Below are 27,611 nucleotides of genomic sequence, written 5' to 3' on the forward strand. Positions count from 1 at the left end.
TCCTCCCCACAGGGCCGCTGCAACCCGCCAGTACCACAGAAGATGTAGCCAGGAGAGTGAACAGCTGGAAACTGCCTGCAAGCCCCCTGCTCATTCAACCTCAGACACCACAGACCTACACCGCTCTCCATTTATTATTGGTGCAGCCCCATCACAGCTTCTAGAGAAACCCTGACAGCGTCACGTGCAGAAGCCCTGCCCCAACTCTATTCTTTCCCTCTCTATTCCTGCAGCCCCTCCTCAGCTGGTGCAGAGCTCTTCTCCTCACCCAGCTTTTCCACAAAGTCCTTCCCTGTCAGGGCTGGGAAAGACAGCTCAGTTCTTTCTGCCTAGTGAAGCAGCCAAGGGGACATATGATAACCAGCACTTCTTGCTGCTCTATCTTATTAAAAGCCAGCAGTGGCTGCCAGCAAAGATGCCTTAGTGTTAGAGATAAGCAGAGATCCGTTCCAGCTGCCAGGGGTTGGAGTTGCTGAGAAACAGCAGTTCCTTTCTCCCTTCTTCTGTTTTGGCTGAAAGAAACAAAGAAAAGGAACCCTGTCAACACCACATCAGCAAATTCTTCAGTTGTGTTAGCATTCCAATGTACTGGCCTTGAAAGCTTTATTATAAATTATAGATTCCAAGGCCAGAAGGATCCACTGTGATCATTGATGTCCTGTGTAACACAGCCCCATCCAACTTCCCTACAAGAATTCCTAGAGCATCTCTTTTTCAAAAGCATCCAATCTTCATTTTTAAAATGGTCAGTTATGGAGGCTCTACCCCAACCATCGGTACAGTGTTTCAAATTATCCTCACTATCCACTATTTGCTCCTCATAACTGGTTTGAATTTGCCTAGCTTTTACTTCTAGTCATTAGATCATGTTATACTTTTCTCTGCAAAGATGGAAGAGCCCATTATCAAATATTTGTAGATACTTACAAACTAGATATTGTCGCCCCTATCACTACCACTTAGTCCTAATAGTTAGCAATTGGCTTAAAACCTGAAACATGAGGTTTTATATCCCTTCCAAAATTTGGCAATATTAACTATAACAATATCCAAAAGTTATCAGTGTTCAATCCCTCTTTGACTCTTGCTAATTCTTGAATTCCACAGCTAGTTCTGAATTTGTCACCTTTCACTTTTATTGAATAGCCCATGTTATGAAACAACAGAAGCTCCCACTCTACTCGACTATTTTTTTATTAAAATACACCCCCTTCCTCCTTATTTATCTCTTTTCTAAGATAAGTGAGCCCAATCTTTTAAATCTGCCTCACGTGTGTTTTTCCAGGCTCTTGATATAATTGATTACCCTTCTTTCAAAACCATCCAATTCTACAATATCCTTTTTGTGTTGGGATGATTAGTACCACTCACAGTATTCCAGAAGAGATAAACCATTGACTTATAACATTTTCTGTATTAATCTCCAGCCTGTTCCTTATGCATTGTAACAGTTTGCTTTTTAGAGCACAGCTGCAGTTAGCTAAGCTTTTACCTCACCCACTTTGTCTCTCCAAGTTTTCAACCTTGTCATCAAGCCACATTGGTTTATTTCAGGCCTTATAGCGTTTTAAGTAGCATCCATGCCATATCTAAGAATTTCACTTCTTTTGCTTTTGACTTTAGGGCCTTTTGTCTAGTTTCCTCATTTTAGTGCAGTCTCCTTTTCTAAAGTTTAGTGTAGCTGTGTTACTTTAGGTTCAACATCCTATGGGGATGTAGGATAACGATTATGGTGTTATGGTCATTATTATTTAGTGGCTCAGCAACTGTCATTCTTACACCCAAGCATTAAGCAGTAAGTTGAGAATAGCCTCTCCTCTTCTGTGGTCAAGAAATAGCTCTGCCAGGAAACACTTTAAATGACGAGAAATTGCTTCTCTAAGCTTTGTGCTGTTATGCCATATGCAAGTATATACACGGGTAACTAATGTCCCCTAGCATCATCATCATATTAGATTTGCTGCCTCTGATCTCTCTCAACATTATGCACTCAATATACTTTTCTAAGTCTAGAGAGCAGTAGTATAGCACTGCTAATGTATCTGCATTCTTACCTCAAAATATATCCACAAACCCTTCTGAAAGAATGTGGAACATACATATCAGTGGCATCCTGATCAGCCTCAAATGCAAGATCACATCTACATGTAGATTTAAATATATACTTTGTATATGTGCTTTGATATAATTGCTTAAGAATGTTGAAATGTGTAAGCACTTTTCTAAAAAAGGAATAGTCTTTAAGGTCTTTTTAGTCTTTAAGGTGCCACCAGACTCCTTGTTTTTCTGGATACAGACTAATACGGCTACCCTGATACTAAAAAAGGAATGTAAATTGTGTGACAAAGTTCCTCCTCTACCTTGGTGGGTCTTGTGCTTTTTGGCAGATTTGCTCGCCTTGGAGCTTTAGGGCAGCCCTCAGCTTGGCCGTTTTTCTGAACCCACAGTCCTGGTCGACGACTCCTGTGTCTGTCCATGAGTTGGGAGGATATGGGAGGGAACGCAGGCCCACCCTCTACTCTGGGTTCCAGCCCAGGACCCTGAGGAATGCAGCTGTCTAGAGTGCCTCCTGGAATAGCTGTGCAACAGCTACAATTAACTCCCTGGGCTACTTCCCCATAGCCTCCTCCCAACACTTCCTTTATCCTCACCATAGGACCTTCCTCCTGGTGTCTGATAATGCTTGTACACCTCAGACCTCCGACAGTCCGCGTTCTCACTCTCAGCTCCTCATACGCACACCACAAACTGAAGTAAGCTCCTTTTTAAAAATCAGGTGCCCTGATTAGCCTGCCTTAATTGATTCTAGTAGCTTCTTGATTGGCTGCAGGTGTTCTAATCAGCATGTCTGTCTTAATTGTCTCCAGAAGGTTCCTGATTGTTCTGGAACCTTCCCTGTTACCTTACCCAGAGAAAAGGGACCTACTTAGCCTGGGGCTAATATATCTGCCTTCTATTACTCTCCTGTAGCCATCTGGCCCGATCCTGTCACAATTGCAAGACACAGCAATGCTATTTTCTATTTAATTATAACCCATAAAAGATTACCTTCATTTCAGGATCTAAATATGACCTTTTAAAAAACAATCCATTGGGAAGAGAAGGTTTGTGTTTGATGAAATATACATTTCTTTATGCTTGGTGATAATGTGTATGTTATGAGGGCAATGTAAGATCTAGATTGTCCCTTTTCCTTTAAATTCTTAGATTTTTTTAAATACAATAGGTAGCTTTATTTTTAGCACTTAGGTTTAAAAACAAGTTTCTTGGTTTGAGTTAACAGCTGGAATAATGGTATGAAGGGCACAGAGCTCATCTTTCTCTGTGATGGAGATGGAGTTGAAGTTGAAATATTACAGCTGTCTTCATTCCTTCGCATGGGAGGGGGGCAGAACTCACCTCTCTCATGTTGAAGCCACTTGCGGTCAAGGTAATACTGATAACAGCTCTCAAACTCTCGCTGACTATAGTTGGAAACCCGGATGGGAATGAAAGGGTCCAGTGTGTCGAAACCCTCCTGGAAGGGAAAAGTGAAACTGTGAGGCAGACAGACCCTTTAATAGCCAGTCTGGAAACAAAGGAGGGAATGGTCTGAGCTGCGAAAGGATAAGGCACAGCCTAGCCATGAGAAAACTCAAGTAGAACTGCTTCAAAAAAGAATAGCTCTATGGTTCCTGTAACCCAGGAAAGCAATTAAAACATAGACAATAAGTGAACTCTGAGATACTCTGGTTATTTGTGCAAAAGGGGGCTAGTGAAAGAGCAAAAAGGTGAGAATGCGAAGTCAAAAAGCAGGAGCACTGGAGCAGACTGGGCTGGACAACCTGTTTCACCATGTTCGGAGGCAAGTTCCCTCCATCCCTTTCACACACAGGCCAAGCTGAAGAATGAGACTATGACAAAGTTAGATAAAGAGTGCAAGGAACAATTTGAAAGATATAGAGGTTGGTAGCTACACTGTAATAGGGAGCCAAGCATAAGGGACAGCATGCAAGAATGACTGAACAGAGCAAGAATGATTCAGCCCATCATATCTACTGGGGAAGTAGGTCCCAAACCAGTATTCTTATTTCTATTGCTTTACATGCACCAATGCAGAGGAGGACAGAGGCCATAACTCACCTTTCCCAGCAACTCGTGGGGCAAATAAGCAGAACGTGGTTTGAAGAGAGAGCCCGTCTGGCTAAGAGTGGTCACTATGGCACCTCCATTCTGAAACACAGAGCTGGATTAGAAGGAGCCTTAGGTATAGGACATACACCTCACCTGTCTAGAATCATTAACCATCTCCTGTGATAGCCTGCATTTTCCTTCTGGATCCTGTAATTACCTTCAGTCCCAGCTTCTCCTAGGCAATGTGTGGAACAGAACAGAAGTACTGGCTGTGAAGAGCACCCAACTACTCTAGTCCCAGCAGGATGCAGTGCAGAGAGCAAGGAAGCAGCACTGGTTCTTGTGCAGCTCTTCCCAGGAGACAGTGCTGAAGGGAATGGGACAGAAGCACTGATTACAGACACTTCAGGATGGGAGTGAAGTAGCTATAGGATCTCCACACTACTCAGTGGTTTGAGCACTGGCCTGCTAAACCCAGGGTTGCGAGTTCAATCCTTGAGGGGGCCATTCTGCCTCAGGCTGCTCTCCCAGCCAGCAGCACCGTCTGCTACCAACCTACCCCTCCTTCCGTGAAAGCAATGGCTGACAATCATTTCGGATCTCTACTGGGAGAAGCTGGAACTGAAATAGCTTTTTCACTAGGTGGCACTGTACAGAATCTGAGAAGAGGCTATGATGGTTTCCCAGTCATTCCAGGCCTGGCCACTACGAGCAGACATTCAGCACAAAAGAAAAAGGTAATTGGAGGCGATAAAGCAGAGGTGGGCAAACTATGGCCCGGCCTGCGAGCCACACCATGCGGCTCAGCCCCATTCCAGCACTCTGGCTAGGGCGCTGGGTTGGGGGCTGGACCATACGGCTCGGCCCGGCTCCGGTGCTCCAGCCTGGGAGCTGGGTTGGGGCCGCACCACATGGCTCAGCCCCGCTCTGGTGCTCCAGCCCGGGCGCTGGGTCGGGGCTGCACCACGCAGCTCGGCCCTGCTCCAGCACTCCTGCTGGGCAATAGGGTCGGGGCCGAACCACGTGGCTCCCAGAAGCCACGGCATGGCCCTGCTCTGGTTCCTATGCCCTCCAATGGGAGCTGCAGGGGCGGTGGCTGCGGATGGTGCAGCGTACAGAGCCCTCTGGCTATGCCTCTGTGTAGGAGCTGGAGAAGGGACATGCCACTGCTTCTGGTAGCCACTTGAGGCAAGCACCTCTCAGAGCTTCCATCCCGAGCCTCTCCCCATGCCCCAATCCCCTGCTTCAGCCCTGATCCCCCTTCTACTCTCCAAACCCCTCGATCCCAGCCTGGAGCACCCTCCTGCATCCCAAACCTCTCATCCCCAGCCCCATCCCGGAGCCCACACCCCCAGCCGGAATCTGCACCCCTTCCCACACCCCTGCCCCAGCCCTGATCTCCCTCCTGCTCTCCGAACACCTTGGTCCCAGCCCAGAGCACCCTCCTACACCCAAACTCCTCATCCCCAGCCCCACCATAGAGCCTTCACCCCAACCCCTATTTTGTGAGCATTCATGGCCTGCCATACAATTTCTATTCCCCTATGTGGCCCAAGGGGCACGAAGTTTGCCCACCTCTGTGATAAAGTGAGGCATCTGTTATGCAGTCAAGATTGTTTAAACGGCTTTCAATTGAAACATCACTCCACCACATTCTTTAAAAGCTTTTCCTGTAATACATCTGTCTATGAAAGGAAGAAATATAAAACTACTAAACAGAGGTAACTCCCCCAAGTCACACAGCTCTGTAAATTCCCAATAGGAAGCCCTTCAGCAGGTCTCACTGGTCTGGACATCAGCATTTAGCTCTGAACATTGTGCAATGACTTGCCAGCAAGCCTACACATGCACTCACCCAGTCATTCATCACCATTTTCCTCAGATTGTGGACTAGCGTCAGTTCCTCCGGAGAAACCTAATGATGACAGAATGTCAGGTATAGCTGGCTAGAGAAATCACTGTCTCCCAGCTCCTCTCCCACCCAGGAGGTTCCTTTGGATGTTTAAACAAGCAAAAAAACCCAGAGCACAACAGCAGCTTAACAGTGACTGCAGTGAAAGAACTATTTGGAGCTTCCTTCAGAGATGCCATTGAGATTTTTAGAGGCTGTCCGAAACACAAGCATGCACAAGAAGAAGGCAGAAGCTTTTCCACAGGCAGCCATCTGCCATGAGCTCAGTTTCTGGGAATGGGATACTGGTAAGCTGATCCATTCCATGCCATACAGGCACTACTAAATTTGAATTCATTAGCCACATGGCAAACACAACATGAATTCATTTGATTAAGTCAATTATGTCACCCTTCTATGGGAAAAGCTACAACTGAGCACAATATTCCATCTATCAAGAACCTCAAAGAGGAGTTTTGAAGTCTCAACAGTCTACCACTATTATTTACTCTTAGCCCTTCTCAACTCAGGACTTCCTCTTGCTTTCCCTCTCTGTAGGCCTGGCATCATCCTTGATACCAGTCTCTTCTTCCACATCTCCTGTGTCGGCAGATTTAGTCATGTACTAGACCCCATCCAGGCCCTAATCCCCTCTCACCTGGGCTATTAAAATTCTTAATGTAAGAACAGCCATACTGGATCACACCAAAGGTTCATCTAGCCCAGTATCCTGTCTTCTGACAGTGGCCAATGCCAAATGCTTCAGAGGAAATGAACAGGGCAATTATCCAGTTATCCATCTCTGGTTGTCCAGTCCCATCTTCAGGCCAGTCATAGGTTTAGGGATATCTGGAGCTGGGGTTGCATCCCTGACCATCTTGGCTAATAGCCATTGATGGATTTATCCTTCACAAACTTTTCTAATTCTTTTCTGAACCCAGTTATACTTTTGTCCTTCACAACATTCCCTGGCAATGAGTTCCATAAGTTGACTGTGCATTCTATGAAGAAGTTTGTTTTAAATCTGCTGCCTATTAATTGCATTGAGTGACCCCCTGATTCTTGTGCTGTGTGAAAAGGTAAACAACACTTCCCTATTCACTTTCTCCACACCAGTCATGATTTTATAGATCTCTATCATATCGCCACGCACCTTACTCATCTCTTTTCTAAAATGAACAGTCACGGTATTTTTAATCTCTCCTGATACTGAAGCTGATCCATATTCCTAATAACTTTTGTTGTTCCTTTGTACCTTTTCCAATTCTAATATATATCTTTTTTGAGATGGGGCAACCAGAACTACCTGCAGTATTCAAGATGTGTGCATACCATGGATTTATATAGTGACATTAGGATATTTTCTGTTTTATCATCTATCCTTTTCCAAATAGTTCCTAACATTTTGTTAGTTTTGTTTCTGTTTTTTTAACTGCCACTGCACACAGAACAGAGGTTTTCAGAGAGCAATCCATGACAACTCCAAGATCTTTTTCTTGAGTGGGAGTATCTAAATTAGACCCATCATTTTGTATTTATAGTTGAGATTATTTTTTCCAATGTGCATTATTCTACATTTATCAACATTGATAAGGCATCTCCAAATCAATGAGCCTACTACCCCCATCCCACCTTCTTCCTCATACTGACCTGGGTTCCTTTGCATTTCAGGATCCAATTCAAAATTGCCCTCCATTTTTGAACCCTTATAGAATGTGACTCTCCTCATCTTCTCACCTAGCATTGGTCTGTCCCGTTCTCCGCCCCCCCCCCCCCCCACCATGCTGTCACGTTCTCAGCAGTGTAGGTGTGAACACATTTTCCTCTGCAGCACCTTCCACCTGAACCACGCTCCTTGCATATTTCTGCCTCAGTGACTCTCCAATTCCTTCAAAATCCAGCTTGAAAGCCTCTTGTTTGCTTAAATCATGTAAATGCCTTCTTCCTTTGCTATTATTTAACATTGTCATTGTATTTAACCTCAAGAATTTTGGAGAGCAGATTTATGAAAATAATTACACAAAATAAAGCTGTATATTGGCAAGGGTATTGAGCAAAATGAATGCCCTCCTGTTCTTTGTTGTGTGAAGTCATTCACTTTCATATTCTGCACTGCAAAATCCTCATTGGAGAGCTATAGTTTGCAGAATCCTCTGAGTTAGAGAAGCTTTATAACTGCTAGAACTTAATAGCCCCGGAAACAATCATCATCCAGAGGTGGAACCAAACCCTCCCCTTAGGTTTCTCCATTTGTGTTAGCCACAAGAAAGGAAGATAATTTCCTACAGCACTTTTGTCTTTCTTCCTCAGCGTTGTCCGTCCCCAGAGAGCATTGATTCCATCCACTGCCACCAGAAGTCTAAATGAACCACGAGGACACTGCTTCTTTAACTCTTTCAGCACAACCCCCACAGCATCACTGGCATTCTTCACTCGAGTTAAACCCTACAAATAGATTGGTATACAACATTAGCAAAGGGAGAGAATGCAGGTCATGTGCAATCAGGAAGCCTTAGCACCAACTTCTCTATGAGGATCTAAAGGATGGGACAGAAGAGACCTAAGATTCTGTCCTCCCCTCCCAAAGGGGCAGCATGGTCTAATAAATAGATTGAGCATAGGTATAGGTATCAGCAACTCATGAGTTCTAATCTCAGCTCTGACACAGACTGTTTGTGTGTCCTCCTTGAGAGGTCTAGTTCCATGCTTTGGTCTTCCCATCTACAAGATGGAGATAACAACCCTTCCAACTTCCCAGGACTAATGTTTGCACAATGCTTTAGAAGCACTAAATATATTCTCCCCATTCCCTTCACTGGGCATCGTATCTCATTTTCATATTACTGACAGATTCCAGCAATACCATAGGCAATTGTCATTCCCTCACCTGTTCTACCACTTCACCCAGTGGTCTGCCCTTCTCAGTGCTTTCCCGTTTGCTCCACATATATGTCTGTTGTGTTTTTATCTGTAATAAAAGGAGAATTGGGGCAGGAGGTAGGGTAATTGAACATAGATGGAGTGTGTGAACTGCCAAGCTCCCACTTCAGGGGCAACTCAACAAACCTGGGCAGTAGGAGCCCCCACTCCGCTCCAGAGGTGCTGGGAAAGAGCTACAGAATGGCATTTCTTGGTGCAGCATCCCTCAGTGATATAATGATCAAAATCTCAGACTTCCCCCAGTGGTGGGACCCCTTTGCAAACACAGGGATCTTTAATGCATTTCCAACCCCACTGAAACCTACCTCCAAATAAACTATGTGATTAATGAAAAAAGAAAAGGAGTACTTGTGGCACCTTAGAGACTAACAAATTTATTTGAACATAAGCTTTCGTGAGCCACACCTCACTTAATCGGATGCATTCAGTGCCACAAGTACTCCTTTTCTTTTTGCGAATACAGACTAACACGGCTGTAACTCTGATACGTGATTAATGGTAAGTTATCCAGTGTGAATGCACATTCACTACCAACACAGGAAATGCTTCTCAAAAAAATGAACAGATCCGTAGACCCCATTCCACTGGATAGACATTCCAAGTGAGGGAGCAATCCCCATGAAATTTCCAGGAGAAGCTGTTCTTGTAGGTTTTCCCTGGTTCCTAATCCAAGGACTCAATAGAATTTACTGACCTCTTTTAAGAAGTGGTCATTTGAAGTTTTGAAATTCTTAAGCCAGGTAGATGCTTCCAGAGGCTGGTCAAACCGCTCTTTGTTATAGGAGGACTGCATAAGCTCCCTGCAATTCTTCACCCAGAGGTGAGCTGTGAAGCAGAAACAAAACAAGACAAACAATTGTCCTGTTTAGTTAAGGGTAACTGCACGCTTTTTTTCTGGTACTTTTTCCTCATTCTTCTCTATTCACCACAGAAAACCACTATGCCGTATAATGAGCATACCCCACCTTTGGGAAAACAGCCACTCAGCAAACACTCACCAGGATTTATCCACAGCCTCCAAATGTAGCAGGATCCGTAACTCGGGGAACCCATACCAGATTGACTAGTTTGTAGTGACAGAGCACGAGGCTGATGTGCATGTGTGCACAGGGGAAACAACACTATTCAACGCCTCTGTTTTCTTCTTTATGTTTTGCTCTTAATTTAATAACTTTTTATATCCCAATCACAGGAAAACCATGATGAACAAAATCTCCCACTCTATAATGTCTTTAGCTGCTTTGCCTTCCCAGTAGGTTAGTTACAGCACAGAGAACATTATGCATACAGAGGTATCACCAGGGTACTTACCATCTGGAATGTGTAAAACCAGCCAGTCCTGTTTTGCACAATAATGAACAGCATGGCACAGCGTCATTGTTTTCCCTGTTCCCTTCTCCCCATCTCCAGCATAAACTGTCAAGGAAAACCTCAGATAGAGAGTCTCCAGGCTATGTTTTTTTTGGGGGATGCAGAAAAGCCTCTTCTTCCCATCTAACTATGTGAGGAAAAGGCATTGGTGGGGAAGGTGGGAGGCTGACCCATGCCACCCAACATGAGGTCAGAATCCCATCTCCCTCTCAGTGTGCAGGAAGCGCAGCTGCCCTTATTTAACCCACATTCTAGAACACAGCAAATGAAGAAAGGATACATATAACATATCGGATAGCCGGGTGTGCAAAGTTGGTGCTTTTCAGATAACCAAGGAGTTCTAGAGCTGGTTTCCGAACCATCAGGCAGCTTTCATTGAACGTCTTCATCTGACAGGAGACAGAATAGGAACAAAGAGCCGCATATAAGCGCACATCAGCAGCTCCTACCCTGATTATGTAGGAGTTATACAATAGTCTTTCGGGGCTGCAGTAGCACCAGCCCTAACAAAACCAGTGGACTGCGCTATGTGTCACAATCCCTCCAGCTTGTATCATGACCTTCCTTCACTTTTTCTGCTCTGTCTTATTCAGAAGCACTTTCCTGATAAGTAACCTACAAAGTAGATGATCAAAACGGTTCCTTCTGGCCTTGGAATCTATGAATTACTTCCACATTAACATGTTACAGAGATTAGTTTAAAATTCAAACTTACTACTAATGCTATAATAGAACTAACCAGCTTGAAAGTCCCAATCGCATAGGATCTGCCAAGATTGGAACAGATCAACTTATTTTGATTTACAATATATTCAAAAGAGCACCTATCAAGGGTTATAGGCATCTTTGCCAAAAATTAAACAATCTATTCCCTGTCTGAAGTCAGAAGATTACCAGCTACGCTAAACAATACCTCTGCCTACCTGCCTCCCCAATGCCTGAGTAACCAGATGGAACTTGCAACATGCCCGCAAGTCTAGTATCCAGTGGCCAATACCCAAAGCTTCAAAGGAAGAAGATAACCACCCCAGTCCTCAAGTCCTCCAGCCTTAATGCTCCTAAGCCAGTCATGCAATGCTGCACATGGTAGGAAACATTTCCTTACAACCCTTGAAGTAATCAGAGGATGTCTTGAGGCCCAAGATATTCATATTCCCTAGCCATGGCCCTGTGTAGCTCACAACTTAAATTCAGCACCACTCTGCTATGGCAGACTGGAAATTCTGCAATAGCTGCATTTAAATTTCAAAGTTAACATTTTAAAAGAATTAAATATGAAATCTATGCAAAACTCCCACTGAATTCAGTGGGGCCAGGATTTTACCCCCAATTCAACGTTACACAGATGTGTAGTTTGTTTTGATGTGTCATTTTTTTCTTGACAGTGCATAAATTCATATCAGAAGGTAGGGGAAGAGAGAAGGGATGCTTGAGATTTTGGCCACTTGACAGTGCCATTTGGCAGCAGAGAAGGCATGAGAAGCACTTTGGAATTGTGGGCTATACTAGTTTATAGTGAATGTTTGTGTTGTCATCTTTAGGTTTCACAGTCAGCATCTTATTAAGATGTATGGGACAGTTTGCACCTTTCCAAGGTATTGTTTCAGGCAGTTAGCACATTCAGGAAGACAATATTGCTTTGGTTACATTTGGTTCCCATTTCTAAGGTATCCTTCATAACCACGAGCACTGAAAATTTTTATTTTAAATAAACACTTAGATTATGGAGCACAATTCTGCAGTAAAGGACGACTTGACAGCAAATTTTGCAATCCTGGAGTATATGGGACCCTGTTGCAATCTTAATGTTATCCTATCACCACATTTACACCAGTAGCTGAAAGTAAAATGATAAGTGAACACAAAGTTTTCCCACTTCAGACTACTGTGGTCTCTACTTCATTTTTTCCTTATTTTAACTTGTACCACATCAGCACTATAACTAGTGGCAGATGTCCCTTAACAAGCACATAGAAGTAATTCAGCTGCATGTATGTTGTTATAAGCTACATTATCTGGGGAAGAACCATTTGCCTGAAAATATTTTGAGAGGATAAATATCAAGTGAAGCTCACAACACTGCCTCAGTCTATCAGAATAGATTTCCTTAAAAAAAATTATGTTTATGTTGCATGATTAGGGAAAAATAGTTTCCCAGTTGGGGACTTTTCTCTGCATTTATTTAATTAAAAAGCTTGAATTTAAATTTAATTCTAAATAACCAAGGCAAAACATAAATGGCAGTCTCTAATGAGCTTTAATTACTACTGGTTTTCTGAAAAGAAAAGAAACCTGCCCTGATATTTAACTTAGCCTTTAATAGGCCACAGTATGTAGTTTACACAAACCATAAGGTTTGTAAGGTACTAGGTTGCTGTATTATGTTGGGAGCACATACATTATTGTCTGCACTCAGATACAATCAGGAACAAGAAGGGCTCAACAAATAAACCAAAGCCAAGAAATTGATATTGAAGCACATTACAGCACAGTGTGAAGAGAAAAGCCATGGAAGTGTTAAGGGGAGGAGCCCCACTGTGCTCAAGCATAAGATGTTTCACTGAATTTCTTGGAATATTTTAACAGGTGGCGTTAAATGCCTTGCTTCCTTGTCATTGGTTCATTTACATTAATAATCCACAAATCATTTCTGAGTCCAGAAATGCATTTTAAACACATGCATAGCTGCAGAGTAAACCCCACCAGTCAGAGTGAGATCTGTGTCAGAGATGGAAAGAAAGAGCAAGATATTTTTCACTGATCTAAAGCCATTTTATAAGCAAGTCTATTTTACACAGAAATGACACCATTCAAGTCCCCAGGAGGGGGGGTGCTCAGACAATCTGGACCCATAGCACATTATAGACTCAGAAGTTAGAGACTGAGGAAACTTAAATCACATCTCACTAATCTCCACTCCCCAACTCCCTTGCACTATGCAAAGCAAGATCAATCTTCTTTCAATCCAGTCCCCTCCCACAGAAGGATCACCCATGGCTGTGTGCCATCACTGCCAAAAGAAAATCCAGCTTTCTATGGACCCAAAACAATTGTATTAGTCTCTGTGAAGGTGCCTCAGGAACGTGGCTGCTTGCTGACCCTCGCATCACAGTCCTATTACACATCCAGTCCTTCCCATATCTCCCCAACCAGCGCTGAAACAGAGTACCTGCATTTGGAAGCGGTAGGGCAGTCCATGTGGAAACACCACCTTCATCTCCTGGACGGGGATGCTGTAATGCTGACCCTCATGTTGCTCTGCATGGTTGGCCTGTGAAGTTAAAATTCAAATTGTAACAACCATGGGAGGCTGAACTCTAGATGAGCCATCACATCTGTCTGTGTACAGAGGTTCCCTTAAGAGTGAGGCAGTAAAGTACCACCGAGGCAGAATAATTATCAAATTACTCAGAGTCAGAATACACCTGCTCCTAGGGTTTATTTATTTAGCACAGTGGTGGTCCACAAAATGGTTTCTTTTACAGTGGTGAAGCATATACAAGTCTGGAAGCAGCAGTGCTTCCTACTAGCTATAGCACAGTCCAGGGTGTCTCCTGGATTTCCAATTTTTTTTAAAAATTAGTTTTGATCTAGACAGGTCAATCATGCCTCCACCCCATCAAGATATTATCTGGGGATGTAAGAAGGTGCCATTTTTACAGTCTCTTTTGAGAGTTTAGCTTTCATGTTGCCTCTGCTGTTTAGTGAAATTTCCCTGTAACCAAGCATTTTAACTTCTAGAGGAAAATTGTGGAATGAGGTGGGGAGATGAACCACAGGAGAATCTGTAGCTTAAGAAGTGATCCACAATATGGACAAGCTTGAGGAACATGGATTTGATTCATTAAGAAGCATCGGCTGCTGTTGCCAAATATATATCAGGCATGGGCAACCGGAATGCTGAAGCCAGTTGCTTGGCAACATAAATCCTAGACCTAGGACAGTGGAGACAATTCTTGCCATCTGGGCTCTTCTGTGCAGACTGTAGAGATGCTCTGATCACATGACTGGATCATCTGCATGCTGCTGTTTCCATAGAGACCTCAAAGGAATCAGCAGTGCAAGAGACTCCAATTACAGAGGCAGTGGAAAAGCTCCTCAAAGGCTTATTTCATTCATTTATTTCACTTCATCTTGCGCTTGAGAGTGAGTGAGACTACAGCTGGAATTATAAAGTCGGTAGGGTGTGCTTAGTTATTTTTTCCCTTAATAACCAATCTGGGGAGGTTAGTCAGAAAAGAATGACCCTGAAGTTGAAATTAATGGTGTCTGATGCCAAGTTTTCACCCACATCTGAGCTGCTACAATACATGGCCCATTTCATTTCTACAGCTGCAGAGAAAGAATCAATACACGTTCAAAGGGGATTTCAGAAAGAGTCTTGGCCCTGTTTTGAAGGTTTGTTATTCACACCCTACAGGAGCAGGGCGTGGCTACTATAAAGAACTACCTACTCCCTTCATTCCCACTCGTAAGTAGCATGCGATCTCAGTCAGTGAGCAACAGTGGATCCAGGGTGCCCAAGAACAGACTCTGATGCACTTAGGGTACTGGCTAGTTGACATAATAGTAAATATGGCAGTAACTCACCGGGTTGCTCTCATTGGTGCGGAATACTGCTCTGGGTTTCTCTGCTGGGATTTGGGCATCCTGATTAACTGCAGCACTTAGCCAAGCCCTGGCACTGGCATGGAGAAAATATCCAGAATCCAACTACAGAGGAAAAACATTTCTCAGCAATTGAAAGATCATAATTACATGCAAAAATCCAGTTATCAGTTGTAGCTTTACACACGTATTAGACACATCAGGGAAGAGTCAATGTAACATGCCCTACTCTGGAAGTAGGGGTCACAGCAATTAGAATATATAGGAAATTCATTGTGTAAAGCTCAATGTTATGTATAGCCATACTGCAAGTTCAATTGCATCTTTTTAACCCCCTTCAATTCACTTAAGTCCATCTGCCACCCTTACAGAGCTGAACTCTCTACCTAAATGAGTTATCCCATTAAGTATCACAGGGGTAGCCGTGTTAGTCTGTATCCACAAAAACAATGAGGAGTCCAGTGGCACCTTAAAGACTAAACAGATTTATTTGGGCATAAACTTTTGCGGGTAAAAAACCCACTTCTTCAGATGCATGGAGTGAAAATTACAGATACAGGCATAAATATATATTGGCACATGAAGAAAAGGGAATAACCTTACAAGTGGAGAACCAATGTTGAAGGCCAATTCAGTCAGGATGGATGTGGTCCACTCCCAATAACTGATGAGGAGGTGTCAATACCAAGAGAGGGAAAATTGCTTTTGTAGTGAGTCAGCCACTCCCAGTCCCTATTCAAGCCAAAATTGATGGTGTTAAGTTTGCAAATGAATTGTAGTTCTACAAAAAGAAAAAGGAGTACTTGTGGCACCTTAGAGACTAACAAATTTATTTGAGCATAAGCTTTCGTGAGCTACAGCTCACTTCATTGGATGCATTCAGGGTACAGATGTGGGGACCTACATGAAAACCTCCTAAGCTTACTTTTACCAGCTTTGGTTAAAACTTCCCCGAGGTACAAACTATTTTACCCTTTGTCCTTGGACTTTCGCTGACACCACCAAACATCTAACACCGGTTACTGGGAAAGAGTTCGTTTGGAAACATCTTTCCCCCCAAAACCTCCCAAATCTTACCCCCTTTTTCCTGGGGAAGGTTTGATAAAAATCCTCACCAATTTGCATAGGTGAACACAGCCCCAAACCCTTGGATCTTAACAATGAAAAAGCATTCATTTTCTTAAAAGAAGAATTTTAATAGAAGAAAAAGTAAAAAGAATCACCTCTGTAAAATCAGGATGGTAAATACCTTACAGGGAAATTAGATTCAAAACATAGAGAATCCCTCTAGGCAAAACCTTAAGTTACAAAGAGACACAAAACAGGAATATCCATTCCATTCAGCACAGCTTATTTTTTCAGCCATTTAAAGAAAACAGAATCTAACGCATGTCTAGCTAGATTACTTACTAAGTTCTAAGACTCCATTCCTGTTCATTCACTGAATGCATCCGATGAAGTGAGCTGTAGCTCACGAAAGCTTATGCTCAAATAAATTTGTTAGTCTCTAAGGTGCCACAAGTACTCCTTTTTCTTTTTGCGAATACAAACTAACACGGCTGCTAGTCTGAAACCTGTAGTTCTACAGTTTCTCTTTGAAGTCTGTTTTTGAAAATTATTTTGTTGAAGAATGGCTACTTTTAAATAGATTATTGAATGTCCAGGGAGATTGAAGTGTTCTCCTACTGGCTTTTGTATGTTACCATTCCTGATGTCTGATTTGTCCATTTATCCTTTTACATAGAGGCTGTCCGGTTTGGCCAATGTACATGGCAGAGGGGCATTGCTGGCACATGATGGCATATATCACATTAGTAGATGTGCAGGTGAATGAGCCCCTGATGGTGTGGCTGGTGTGGTTGGGTCCTATGATGGTGTGCTAGAGTAGATACAGGGACAGAGAAGGCAACAGGGTTTGTTACACGGATTGGTTCCTGGATTAGCGTTTCTGTGGTGTGGTGTGTAGTTGCTGGTGAGTATTTGCTTCAGGTTGGGGGGGCTGTCTGTAAGCGAGGATTGGCCTGCCTCCCAAGGCCTGCGAGAGTGGGTGATCGTGTTCCAGGATAGGTTGTAGATCGTTGATGAGCTGGAGAGGTTTCAGCTGGGGGCTCTACGTGATGGCCAGTGGTGTTCTGTTATTTTCCTTGTTGGGCCTGTCCTGTTGTAAGTGACTTCTGGGTACCCATCTCACTCTGTCAATCTACTTCCTCATTTCCCCAGGTGGGTATTGTAGTTTTAAGAATGCTTGATAGAGATCTTGTAAGTGTGTGTCTCTGTCTGAGGGATTAGAGCAAATTCAGTTGTATCTTAGGGCTTGGCTGTAGACAATGAATCATCTGATGTGTCCTGGATGGAAGCTGGAGGCATGTAGGCAAGTATAGCGGTCAGTAGGTTTTCGGTATAGGATGGTGTTTATGTGACCGTCACTTATTTGCACTGTAGTGTCCAGGAAGTGGATCTCTTGTGTGGACTGGTCCAGGCTGAGGTTGATGGTGGGGAGGAAATTGTTGAAATCCAGGTGGAACTCTTCAAGGGCCTCCTTCCCATGGGTCCATGATGATGATGAAGATGTCAACGTAGCGTAAGTAGAGGAGTGCTAGGGGACGAAAGCTGAGGAAGCATTGTTACAAGTCAGCCATAAAAATGCTGGCATACTGTGGGGCCATGCGGGTACCCATAGCAGTGCCGCTGACTTGAAGGTATAAGTTGTCCCCAAAACTGAAATGGTTGTGGGTGAGGACAAAGTCACAAAGCTCAGCCACCAAGTGTGCCGTGGCCACAACAGGTATACTGTTCCTGACAGCCTGTAGACCATCCTCGTGTGGAATATTTGTGTAAAGAGCTTCTACAGCCATGGTGGCCAGGATGGTGTTTTCAGGAAGATCACTAATGCATTGTAGTTTCCTCAGGAAGTCAGTGGTGTCTCGAAGATAGCTAGGAGTGCTGGTAGCGTAGGGTCTGAGAAGAGAGTCCAAATAGCTAGATATAGATAACAGAGGTCCTTAATGGGAGTGGACTACATCCATTCTGACTGAATTGGCCTTCAACATTGGTTCTCCATTTGTAAGATAACCCCCTTCTCTTCATGTGCCAATATCTATCTATGCCTGTATCTGTAATTTTCACTCCATGCATCTGAAGTGGGTTTTTTACCCATGAAAGCTTATACCCAAATAAATTCGTTAGTCTTTAAAGTGCCACTGGACTCCTGGTTGTTTTTATCCCATTAAGGACAGCTCAAGAGCACAGTGCAGCCATTAAAGTCTTATAGCTGAGAAGTTCCTGTAAGGTTTCTGCCTACAGTGATGAATGGCAGCTAGTACCTTGCAAATTCAAGCTGCCTAGTAATCCATAATCGCTTCCATTACTGTGGGATTAATGCAGCACTGCCCACTATTTGGTATTTATAATTAAACTGATTGCATTGATTTCCTGGCTAACTGTGTCCCAGCATATAGAATTTTTCATTAAAACAGAACTATGAAGGAGAAATAAACAGCCAGCTGAGCGAATACAAGCTACTCTATAGGAAACTCATGAAGCGTGCCTGTAAGTCCTAACCAGAGAGGGCAGGGGATTAAGGGTAGCAAGGAATAAAAAGAAGAGATTTTAGTAGGCCAAGGTGAAAGAAAATGTTAAAGGTGAATGTAGAAGCTGAGCTCAGAGATAACACAGTGAATAAATTGTCCCACACACTCAGGGCAGAGAGGCTGAGGAGACGCCAAAACAAAGAAATGAAAACCTGCTTAAGTATTACAGACAGCAACAGTTGCTGTCTCCAACTCAAGACACAAAGAAAGCAGTTTCCTGCTTTGCATTCCTGTACAGTCCATTTGTTCCCCAGCACAGATGAGAGCAGCACTATGCAAGGCCAAAACACCAAGATTTAGACACACAACAGCTGCTTTAATTCCACATTGTTTCATGCAGATTTTCTGCCATCAGCATTTGAGGATCTTACGTGGGGTCACCTGAAAGGCATCACAGGGCTAAGAAGAAAGCAGAACACTCAGATTAACCCACATCCAAATTAAATATGACTATGCTCTTGATTCAGCATTTCAGGTCTCTCTGCTTAGGGAAGGAACAAAACCAGTTTGTATTCTCCACTCTACATATTTAACTAACCTTAGTAATAGCAGGCATTATGCAGGTAAACACCTGCATGTTTATACCACCAATCTTCAGGTTTATCATCATATGGCTAGGTGGTCTCTATTTGCCCCAAGGGTGCCCTTTTCTCCTTAGCATCACACAATTTGGAGAGATGTCTCATTTGGCCACTATTTATTTATTTATTAATTTTAAAATATTTTATTTTCATCTAAAGATGTATGATTTATTTGAGTGCTTGAGAGAGCAAGGAACTAAGAGCACTCACTTGAGTCAAGCAGTGTCAACAACTGGGGCTGTTAAAGTACCTTTCCCTGCTCTGCTAGTACACCTCAGTCATGACCTGGTATAACCCCTGCAGTTCTAGTCCTTCCCATCGCCACAACCTCCCATTCTCTGCCAACGGTACCTCAATTTCAATCATTTACCGCTCATGCTGTTTCGGTCCTGACTCCCTCCCTCACAGCCCCGCCAATGCAGCTCAAGTCTGCCCTGCAATGTCCCCTGCTACTCAAATATGCATCTCTCCTGCTGAGACTTCAAAGTGCTTCATAATGTGTGGATGATCAGTGATGTAAACAAGACAGGACTTAGTAAACTGGGTTCAAATCTTGGCCTGGATCACAGAAATTAAAAGTTATTGCACTAGTCCACTATTGGCTCCCTCCCCGAAAGCACCACAAATTCCCCTCCCCCACATCCACCATGGCTTGAATGGAAGCCAAATTCTAAGCTCTACATAGACAAGCCAGGATAACCAAGATCTTGTGCCAGACTTCCTGCTCCCCATCCCACTCCTCCAAATGCCTGCCCACATTAGTCTTCCAGAAAACAGGATAAGATATATAGCTCATCTCAGGAATTTGGTTCCATTTTTACACAGCTTTGAGACCAGGACTGCTAATTCCACTTTTCCCAAAGCAAAATCCCACAGCCTCAGTAAAGCTTGGATACTACATGAAGTGAAGACAATTCTCTTTGTCCCGAATACAGATGATCCAAAAGGCATGAGATAGCATGATGTATTTTTGAGGATCACCTGCACAACATTCCTCGTTCATCACACTGCTTTGGCAGTTTCCATTTAGGGACTCCTTTCTGCACGATCCCATAGATGCAACTTTTAATATACCTGGAAACAAAGTCCATCTAAATATGTTAGAATGGATAGAGAACCAAATTACAAGCCCCTTGAGTGATGGGTACCAATTTACCCCAAAACATAATGCAACAGCTCTAACAACTGTCCTAGAACTTGCTGAGTTCACTGCAGCTTATTGGTCAATTCGATTTTGCAAGCCACTTAAGTGGTTAAACTAAAAGTCTTCAAACTGTCACCTTGTTGCACCTGAAAATAAAAGTTTTCAGTCTCATGTTCAGAAGGAGTTACCACTGGCAAATAGAGAAAATCAACAGTAACTCACTAGGCATTGGACTATCAAGGGTTCCTTTTCCCCCAATCTACATGTAATGATGCGCCTGTATGGGAGCACCAAATGTCACTCAGTCCTTGGTACTGACAGATTCTTATGTCACAGACAGCAAACAAGCCAAGAAGAGGGACTGATAAAGATTGCCAGTTATTGTTTGTATTTTCCACTGCATGCATCTGATAAGCTCACAAAAGCTTATGCTCAAAGACATTTGTTAGTCTCTAAGGTGCCACAAGTACTCCTTTTCTTTTTGCGGATACAGACTAACACAGCTGCTACTCTGAAACCAGTTACTGTTTGGGGAATTTTAAAGCTTTATTTTTATTTTGTACCATAAAAGGTTTACTCCCAGACCACCATTAATATACACACTACATGCCTTGACTTTTTAAAATAAGGCACAGCTTGGCCCCTTATAGTGGGGGCAAGAAAGATGGTGGCTTACAACTTCATCCTCACAGCTGTAAAGCTATTCACATGGAATACTTGTGTATTCATATCTTCAGTTCATCATAGGATTTCATTTAATTAATTTTGAAAAACAGGTATGTAAATTGAACAAGCTGTTCAAATGCAATCTGAACATAATTTATCTCAGTCCTAGCAAGTGGCATTTATATTAAATTGCCGTCTGCCAGAAGACAGTAAGCTAACTCAAACCTCTTAAATGGCAAGCCACCTACAACATGCTAAATCAGGGATTCATCAAGAAGCCAAAAGCCATAAGGTGGAGCTGTTTCTACATGAATCCCTGCAACTCACTTGCCATGCGCGTGTTCAGTAAATCACCATACAAGCGATTCCCTACATTCTATGCAGGTCTCAGTGGTAAATATGGCACTGCACAAGAGGAATTTTGTCTTTGGAAACAATTTGTATATTCTCCTTCTGCAGCGCAGGAATGATACAGAAGTCATCTGAAAAGAGGTCGCCCTGATTTAAACAGAACCAACAACTAGAAGACCCTCCTCACTATTAATGATTCATCCCAGATGGGCAAAGCTAATGCATTAGCGTTGTGTTCACAAAGCTGTAGATTTTACATTCTGAGATAGTGCACTAGGTCTTTAAATCCTGCTCATTGTTTGTATCCCGAGGCTAGTGTACTGACACACATGCTGAGTGTGCAAGTGTAATCTTGTAGTGATGCAATGGAGTATTCTTAGTGCAAAACAGACTGAGACTCTGGACTCTATCCATAAATAGGCAGGGCTGTGGCACTAAGCCCCCTCCTTACTTCCCAGAAAGGCAGAGGTAGCAGTAAGGAGGACCTCTAGCAACTTGGATGAATCTTCTTGGGTAGGGTTGGTGGGCCCACTGCACTCTTCTCCTCCTGCTACACAGAGTCCTCTTCTGGGGTGGCATTGGCATTTCCTTAACCACCCAGCACTGGGTCTTGAAGTTATCACCTAGTTGAGATGCACAGAGCAGTTCATACCTCATTTTTTCATGCTGTCTGTACTCTGGAAGGTAGTGTTGTCTTGGTTTTATTTGGTTCACATATTCAAACTTTTCTTTGCCATCACAAGGGCTAGAAACTTAGACCCGGTATTTTTTCCATATAGTTGTATACAGTTTGGTGTAGTACCAAACTTCACCTTTTTGGCTAGGGACAGTACTTTTTACCAAAAGTTAAAGCAACATAACCGCCTAATATGGATAAGTTCTGTTGGTATGAAGGTACCTTTATACCAGTATAACCGCATCCACACAAGGGGGGGTATTGCTTGATTTAACTATACTGGTTTCAAGCAGTTCAATTGGTACAAAAACTTCATGTAGACAAGCCCTTAGCTGTTTTTTGGAAAAAAAAAAAAAAAAAAAAAAAAAAAAAAGTTAGAGTCTGATGTAACATGGCTCCAGGAGATGGGGACCTTGACATGGGCCTGAAGTGTCTATGCTTCAATCCAGCCCTGGCTTTTAAATTCCTAGTTTACACACAAGCAGGTAAAAATCCTACAATTAAAACCATAAATGCACAAAACTTTACAGCTTGAAAATAGGCAAGATGAACTGCTGTTATAATCCATTTGCATTCAGAAGCTGGGAGCCTGCTTCCTGGCCACTTGGAACAATTTAGGGTTGCAGGTTTCCTGACAGATGAAGTTACATTCCTCAGTCACTGAACATTTGAGATTTAAAGGCCATAAAGGCTGCTGGAAGGTAGTCACATGACTAGACTGACATGCAAAAGGCTGTTATTCTGAGGGTTAAATCTTTCTGAAGAGAAAGGCCCTCACAACTGTGCTGCTGTTTGCCATAAAAGGGCCACAGAGCCAATTTAATTGGCCCCCAGGGACAAAACCCAGAGCAGAAAGCCCCCAGGGACAAAACCCTAGCAAGCGTAAGGTCATTAAGATGACCCCATGATTCTTCTTCCGACACAGTCCCCAGGATAGGGGCATGCCAGGCCAGAGCAGGACCACATTACTCTGCACTTCAGCTACTTGAGGCAAGAGCATGACCCATAAGTGGCCCCTAGAGTTGTTCTGAGTCACACAGGGGGCAGATAGGCCTGCAGCCAAGCCCAGAGGTGTAAAGAGCATACACAAGCCATCTTTGTCCCATCTTTACCCCCCTTCTTGGGCCATACCCCCTCAGGAGGCACAGTAAAGAATCAAGGTCATCATCAGTAGTGGATCTTCTTACCAAGAGAAGTGCTGCTCAATGTTCTTGAGAAACTATGACTTTAGTGCAAATCCAGCAGATTTTCTGTTTTCAAAATGACTTATATTATGAGGTATAATGTGAAAAATAGCATTCTGGACCCTTTATAGTGATAATCATTCCAGATCCCAAGACGGAGATCCAGCAAAGGGGATACTTCACAGAGCCAGTGCAGGACTCACCTTGGGCCCCTGGCAGATCACTCCTTTCACACTTCTCAGCATTATCCCTGCAGAGACAAGAGTGGAGTTTACTCACAGCAATTCACAATATCTGATCTCTCCTATCAAGTTGTCAAATGCGCATCTTAGGAACTGTCATCAGCCATGGTGTCTACAGAGTTATTGTAGCCCGGCTGGTCCCAGAATATGAGAGAGAGAAAGTGGGAGAGGTAATATCTTTTATTGAACCAACTTTTGCTGGTGAGAGAAACAAGCTTTCGAGCTTACACAGAGCTCTTCTTCCATCTTCTCTCTAATCAGTCATGCTGTGAGCCCGTTCCATGAAGAGAGAATCCTAGTGAGCTCCCAAGAGAATAAAGAAAAACTTTGCACTGTCTCCTTCTGGCTTTAGAACTATTTGCAAGTAATTGGTTTTCCTTTACGCAGAATCCTATGTCCACGCTCTTCAAAAAGTTAGCTAAAAATATGCCAAATATCACACAAAAACTTGATATGTAAGCATCTCCCAAATCCCAAGGTGTAGGACTTTGGGAAATATATGATTTTTGTTTAGTGTCAACTATATCCAACACAAAGGACAAACTGTTTCTGCCCAACGAGCTTTCTATCTAAATAGATAAATAGGATTCTGACAAAGCATCAGGAGATGTGTATGTGCTTTACAGCAGTAAAGCAGGTTATTAAAAGAGCAGCACTGCTTGGGGGACAGCATAACAGTTACATCTAATGGAGAAGGATATTTTGCAGAGATATTTGCAATCAGTACCATACCCGACAAGTAGCTTTAAAGACTGAAAGCCTAGGTCTTGCGCTCAGCTATCTTGAAGGATGGCTATTCCCATTTCCTTATGATTTTAACAGGCAGAATCAAAAGATGATCCCCTTTCTGAATAAGGGAAGTCAGTTTAATATTACTAGATAGTATGAAGCAGGAATCATGCAAGACAACACTAGGAGACATAGAAAGCTTCTCAATTCGCTCCTGCTCCTCCATCTGTCAGAGTTTGTTTCTCAACAACCAGCTTTGGTTACCATGACAGAAGGAAAAGCAGCAAAATGCACAATAGACAGATTGAGGAAAGAACAGAGGGTCCCAAAAATCAATTCAATCAGGGTATTTGTGCTCAAGGCTGTCTTCATAGCACTATCCTAAAGGGCATGTGAGAACACAACACAAAATGTAACAGATTTTAAAAACCCTGCACTTGTGAGAAGTTATTATATAATTCATTCAAAGCAAGATACCAACCTCTCAGGAGTGGATGACTTTCAGGAACCAATAGCTTCTGATCTTCCTGTGGTTAACAGCTTCTGCACAGAGAAAACACAAAAGCTAATTTATGAAGGAAGACAAAGGTTACTAACTGGGTGGAATTGCATCTGGAATTCTCATTATGCTGAGGAGGAAGGAAAATAACTGAACACTTAAGGAAGGATGACATTAGCCTTGTAAAGAGGCGCTCTGATCTCACACTGAACAGTCAGCAAAAAACAAATTTAAAAGAGCAAGTTTTTGTTTTGCCACATAAAAAACTTGTTGAAATTCTTAGCTCATTCTACTCTCCAGTGCCAGCACACAGAATGATAACAAGACATAGGTGAGGAACAGAAAGGAGTAATTCAACTTTTTCCACAAGAGTTTAACCCCGTTGTCTAGGAGTCACGAACTTCTCTACTATAAACAGCTATTTCACTGACTTGTGCCTGGTCTTATTAAAATAAGGACTAAGTTCAAAAACAATCCAGGATGCCAGTCAGATTCTGCCACTGAAGAAACCTGAATTCAGTCTTTTGAGAATACTTTCAGAGCAGCAGCATCAACTATGCTACTTGGAAGCCTCCTCAAGTCATAGAGAATCCATCTCAAATTGGGCATAGTGAGTAGGGGGGGGGGTTGTCACAGAAGATCATTACAAGGCCCTACACTAATAACTGCTGGTTCTGGAGACCAAGAGACAGCTCACTGAGACATAGAATTCAAGCCAGAAGGGACCATTCTGACTATCTAGTCTGCCCTCCTGTATAAAATAAACCAAAGAACCTCACCCAATAATTTCTGCATCAAACACATAACTTCTATTTGAGCTATTACATATCTTTTAGAAAGATATCTAATCTTGATTTAAAGACTTCAAGTGATGGAGAATCCACCATGTTAGTAGGTAAATTGTTCCTATGGTAGTTACCCTCACTGTTAAAGTTTGCACCTTATTTTGAAATTGCTTGTGAATAGTAATTTTAAAAAGTAAACAGCAAGAAATTTTGGAGGCATCTCAGCCACACAATTAATTTACCAGTGAAAACTCTCTCTATGAAGTAGCCTGAAGATTACATATACAAGCATCTTCACCTCAGAGAAACCCTAATCTGGTGTCTCCCTCCCTACATTAATCTGAAAAACAAGATTCTTTATAAGTTTTAAAAACTGGATGTTTAGTACTGGTGTATTTACCATGGGATTCAAAAACCCCAAAAGGAAAGGATATGGCAGGAGAAGCACAGTGACTTTCCTTCACACACCCTCCATGGCAAATTCACATACTGAATCTCCTCTCTCCCTACACTGCATTCTCTACCCCACTCACATCTACTCTCCCTCTGCTCCTCCCCAAATATCTCTTTACCATACTCTTCTAACGTGTCCCATCAATCTCTCCCTCTCACACTACCCCACACGCGCACACAAAAGTTTCAGATATCTAACAGGCAAAGAATAAAAAATAGCAGTCTCAGACTGCTCTAAAAAATGGTGGCTGCAATCTACCCAGAGGACAAGGAAAGTGAAAATGCTAACAATTCTGCCAAGGTACTGTTCCCAGATCCTACGATAGCTTCACCTTTCTCCAGTGACTAGTTCCAGTGTTTAGTCTATTCAGACCTTTCGCAGGTTGCAGCACAGAGTGATCAGACTATCAGTGTTACTGCTGCCCACAGAGGTCCCAAAAGCAGCAGCAAGAACTGAAGATACTAGTTAATTTTCAATCAATGGCTGCTTGGGAATCATTGAGCATACCCATTGCCGTGTCTGTTATTATAGGTTTCATAGTAGCAGCCGTGTTAGTCTGTATTCGCAAAAAGAAAAGGAGTACTTGTGGCCCCTTAGAGACTAACAAATTTATTAGAGCTTTCGTGAGCTACAGCTCACTTCATCGGATGCACTGAAGTGAGCTGTAGCTCACGAAAGCTTATGCTCTAATAAATTTGTTAGTCTCTAAGGGGCCACAAGTACTCCTTTTCTTTCTGTTATTATAGGAACACTGAGTCAGCCACATTGCAAACGTTCTTCACAACACCAATATCTGAGGCTTTCAGATTTGTTGGGGGTGAAGGCCCTTTCAGAAGAGTGGCAAAGGGATACTGGGACCCCATAAAGGTTCATGGCATTTGGAAGGAAAAGGTGGAAATTACTTAGAGGGCAACAAGGAAGACACATTAGGAGCCAAATATAACTGACAAGTGGCAGGTGTGCCAGAGTTCACACTGTGAGTCAAAGCAATAGCATGGGTGGACCAAGCTGGGATCCAGTGAAACTCTAAAGGGCAACACTACTTGGTGGGGGAGATAGAGAAGAGGTCATAGCAAAGGGAAGATCCTGTAGGGAGTGAACAAATATAAATGAGAGGTAAAAGCAGAAGACAACATGAGTGAGGGCCGGGGTAGAGGGCGTTAAACTTGGCGCCCTGCCCTCCAAAGCCACTAGCCCTCAGGTTGGGGTCCCAGTTCCATTGTCCCGATGGGTGTTTTTGGCTCGCTCTCCCCGGAACCTTTCAGAGGCCTCAGCTACGGGCCCTCGAAACTCTTGAGACCCAGCACTCCCCCGCCACGTCGGACTGGTGCTGCGGGCTGGGAGGCTGCCTCCCTAGGCCCATGACAACCGAGCTGTCTTAGGACACCATTCGCGTCGCCACAGGTTCCGCAGGGGCAGGTACACGCTTCATCACCATCCCGCGAGCGTCCTCAGCAGGGGGCGGTCCGCGGTCCCGCCCCAAACGCGGGGTAATAGCGGGATAGAGCTGCCCACGTGCCGAAGAGCCTCTCTCGCTCACCCAAGTACAGGACCCCGCACAAGCCACTAGACTGCTCACAACTCTCCCAATGCGCCCCTAGGCACCGCCATCTTACACGGGAAGAAACGGAAGTCATGGAGGGATCTGCTTACTACGGATGCTCTGAAAGGACAAACTAGCAAGGGGAACAAAAACGCGCGGAAATGGGGAACAGAGTTCTCTGAGCCCCGCCCCCAGCAGATTAAACCCGCCCTCAGCCTCCCCCAGCCCTGAAAGGGAATGGGAT

The 27,611-nt window shown here is 43.4% G+C and overlaps 1 protein-coding gene across 3 annotated transcripts; it reads right to left on the reverse strand.

Annotated features, from left to right (window-relative positions):
• Positions 1–116: 116 nt before the first annotated feature.
• On the reverse strand, positions 117–27,538 carry DAP3 (death associated protein 3). Of its 3 annotated transcripts, none has more exons than XM_038382706.2 (14): positions 27,365–27,538; positions 24,568–24,629; positions 23,319–23,365; positions 14,906–15,028; positions 13,485–13,586; positions 10,596–10,704; positions 10,256–10,348; positions 9,639–9,769; positions 8,892–8,972; positions 8,291–8,449; positions 5,969–6,028; positions 4,123–4,212; positions 3,400–3,517; positions 117–512 (listed from the first exon to the last, which is right to left on the reverse strand). In XM_038382706.2, exons 3-14 carry the CDS (start codon positions 23,358–23,360, stop codon positions 427–429), a joined length of 1,194 nt encoding a protein of 397 aa, XP_038238634.1. In that variant the 5' UTR covers positions 23,361–23,365; positions 24,568–24,629; positions 27,365–27,538; the 3' UTR covers positions 117–426. The 3 variants fall into 3 exon arrangements, with proteins under 3 accessions (XP_038238634.1, XP_043357706.1, XP_038238635.1); XM_043501771.1 differs by having other exon boundaries at positions 24,568–24,639; positions 27,374–27,460; XM_038382707.1 differs by lacking the exons at positions 23,319–23,365; positions 24,568–24,629; positions 27,365–27,538 and adding an exon at positions 23,119–23,137.
• Between the last annotated feature and the right edge of the window lie 73 nt (positions 27,539–27,611).

Source organism: Dermochelys coriacea, chromosome 24 (assembly GCF_009764565.3).
Source record: "Dermochelys coriacea isolate rDerCor1 chromosome 24, rDerCor1.pri.v4, whole genome shotgun sequence".
Lineage (NCBI taxonomy): Eukaryota > Metazoa > Chordata > Testudines > Dermochelyidae > Dermochelys > Dermochelys coriacea.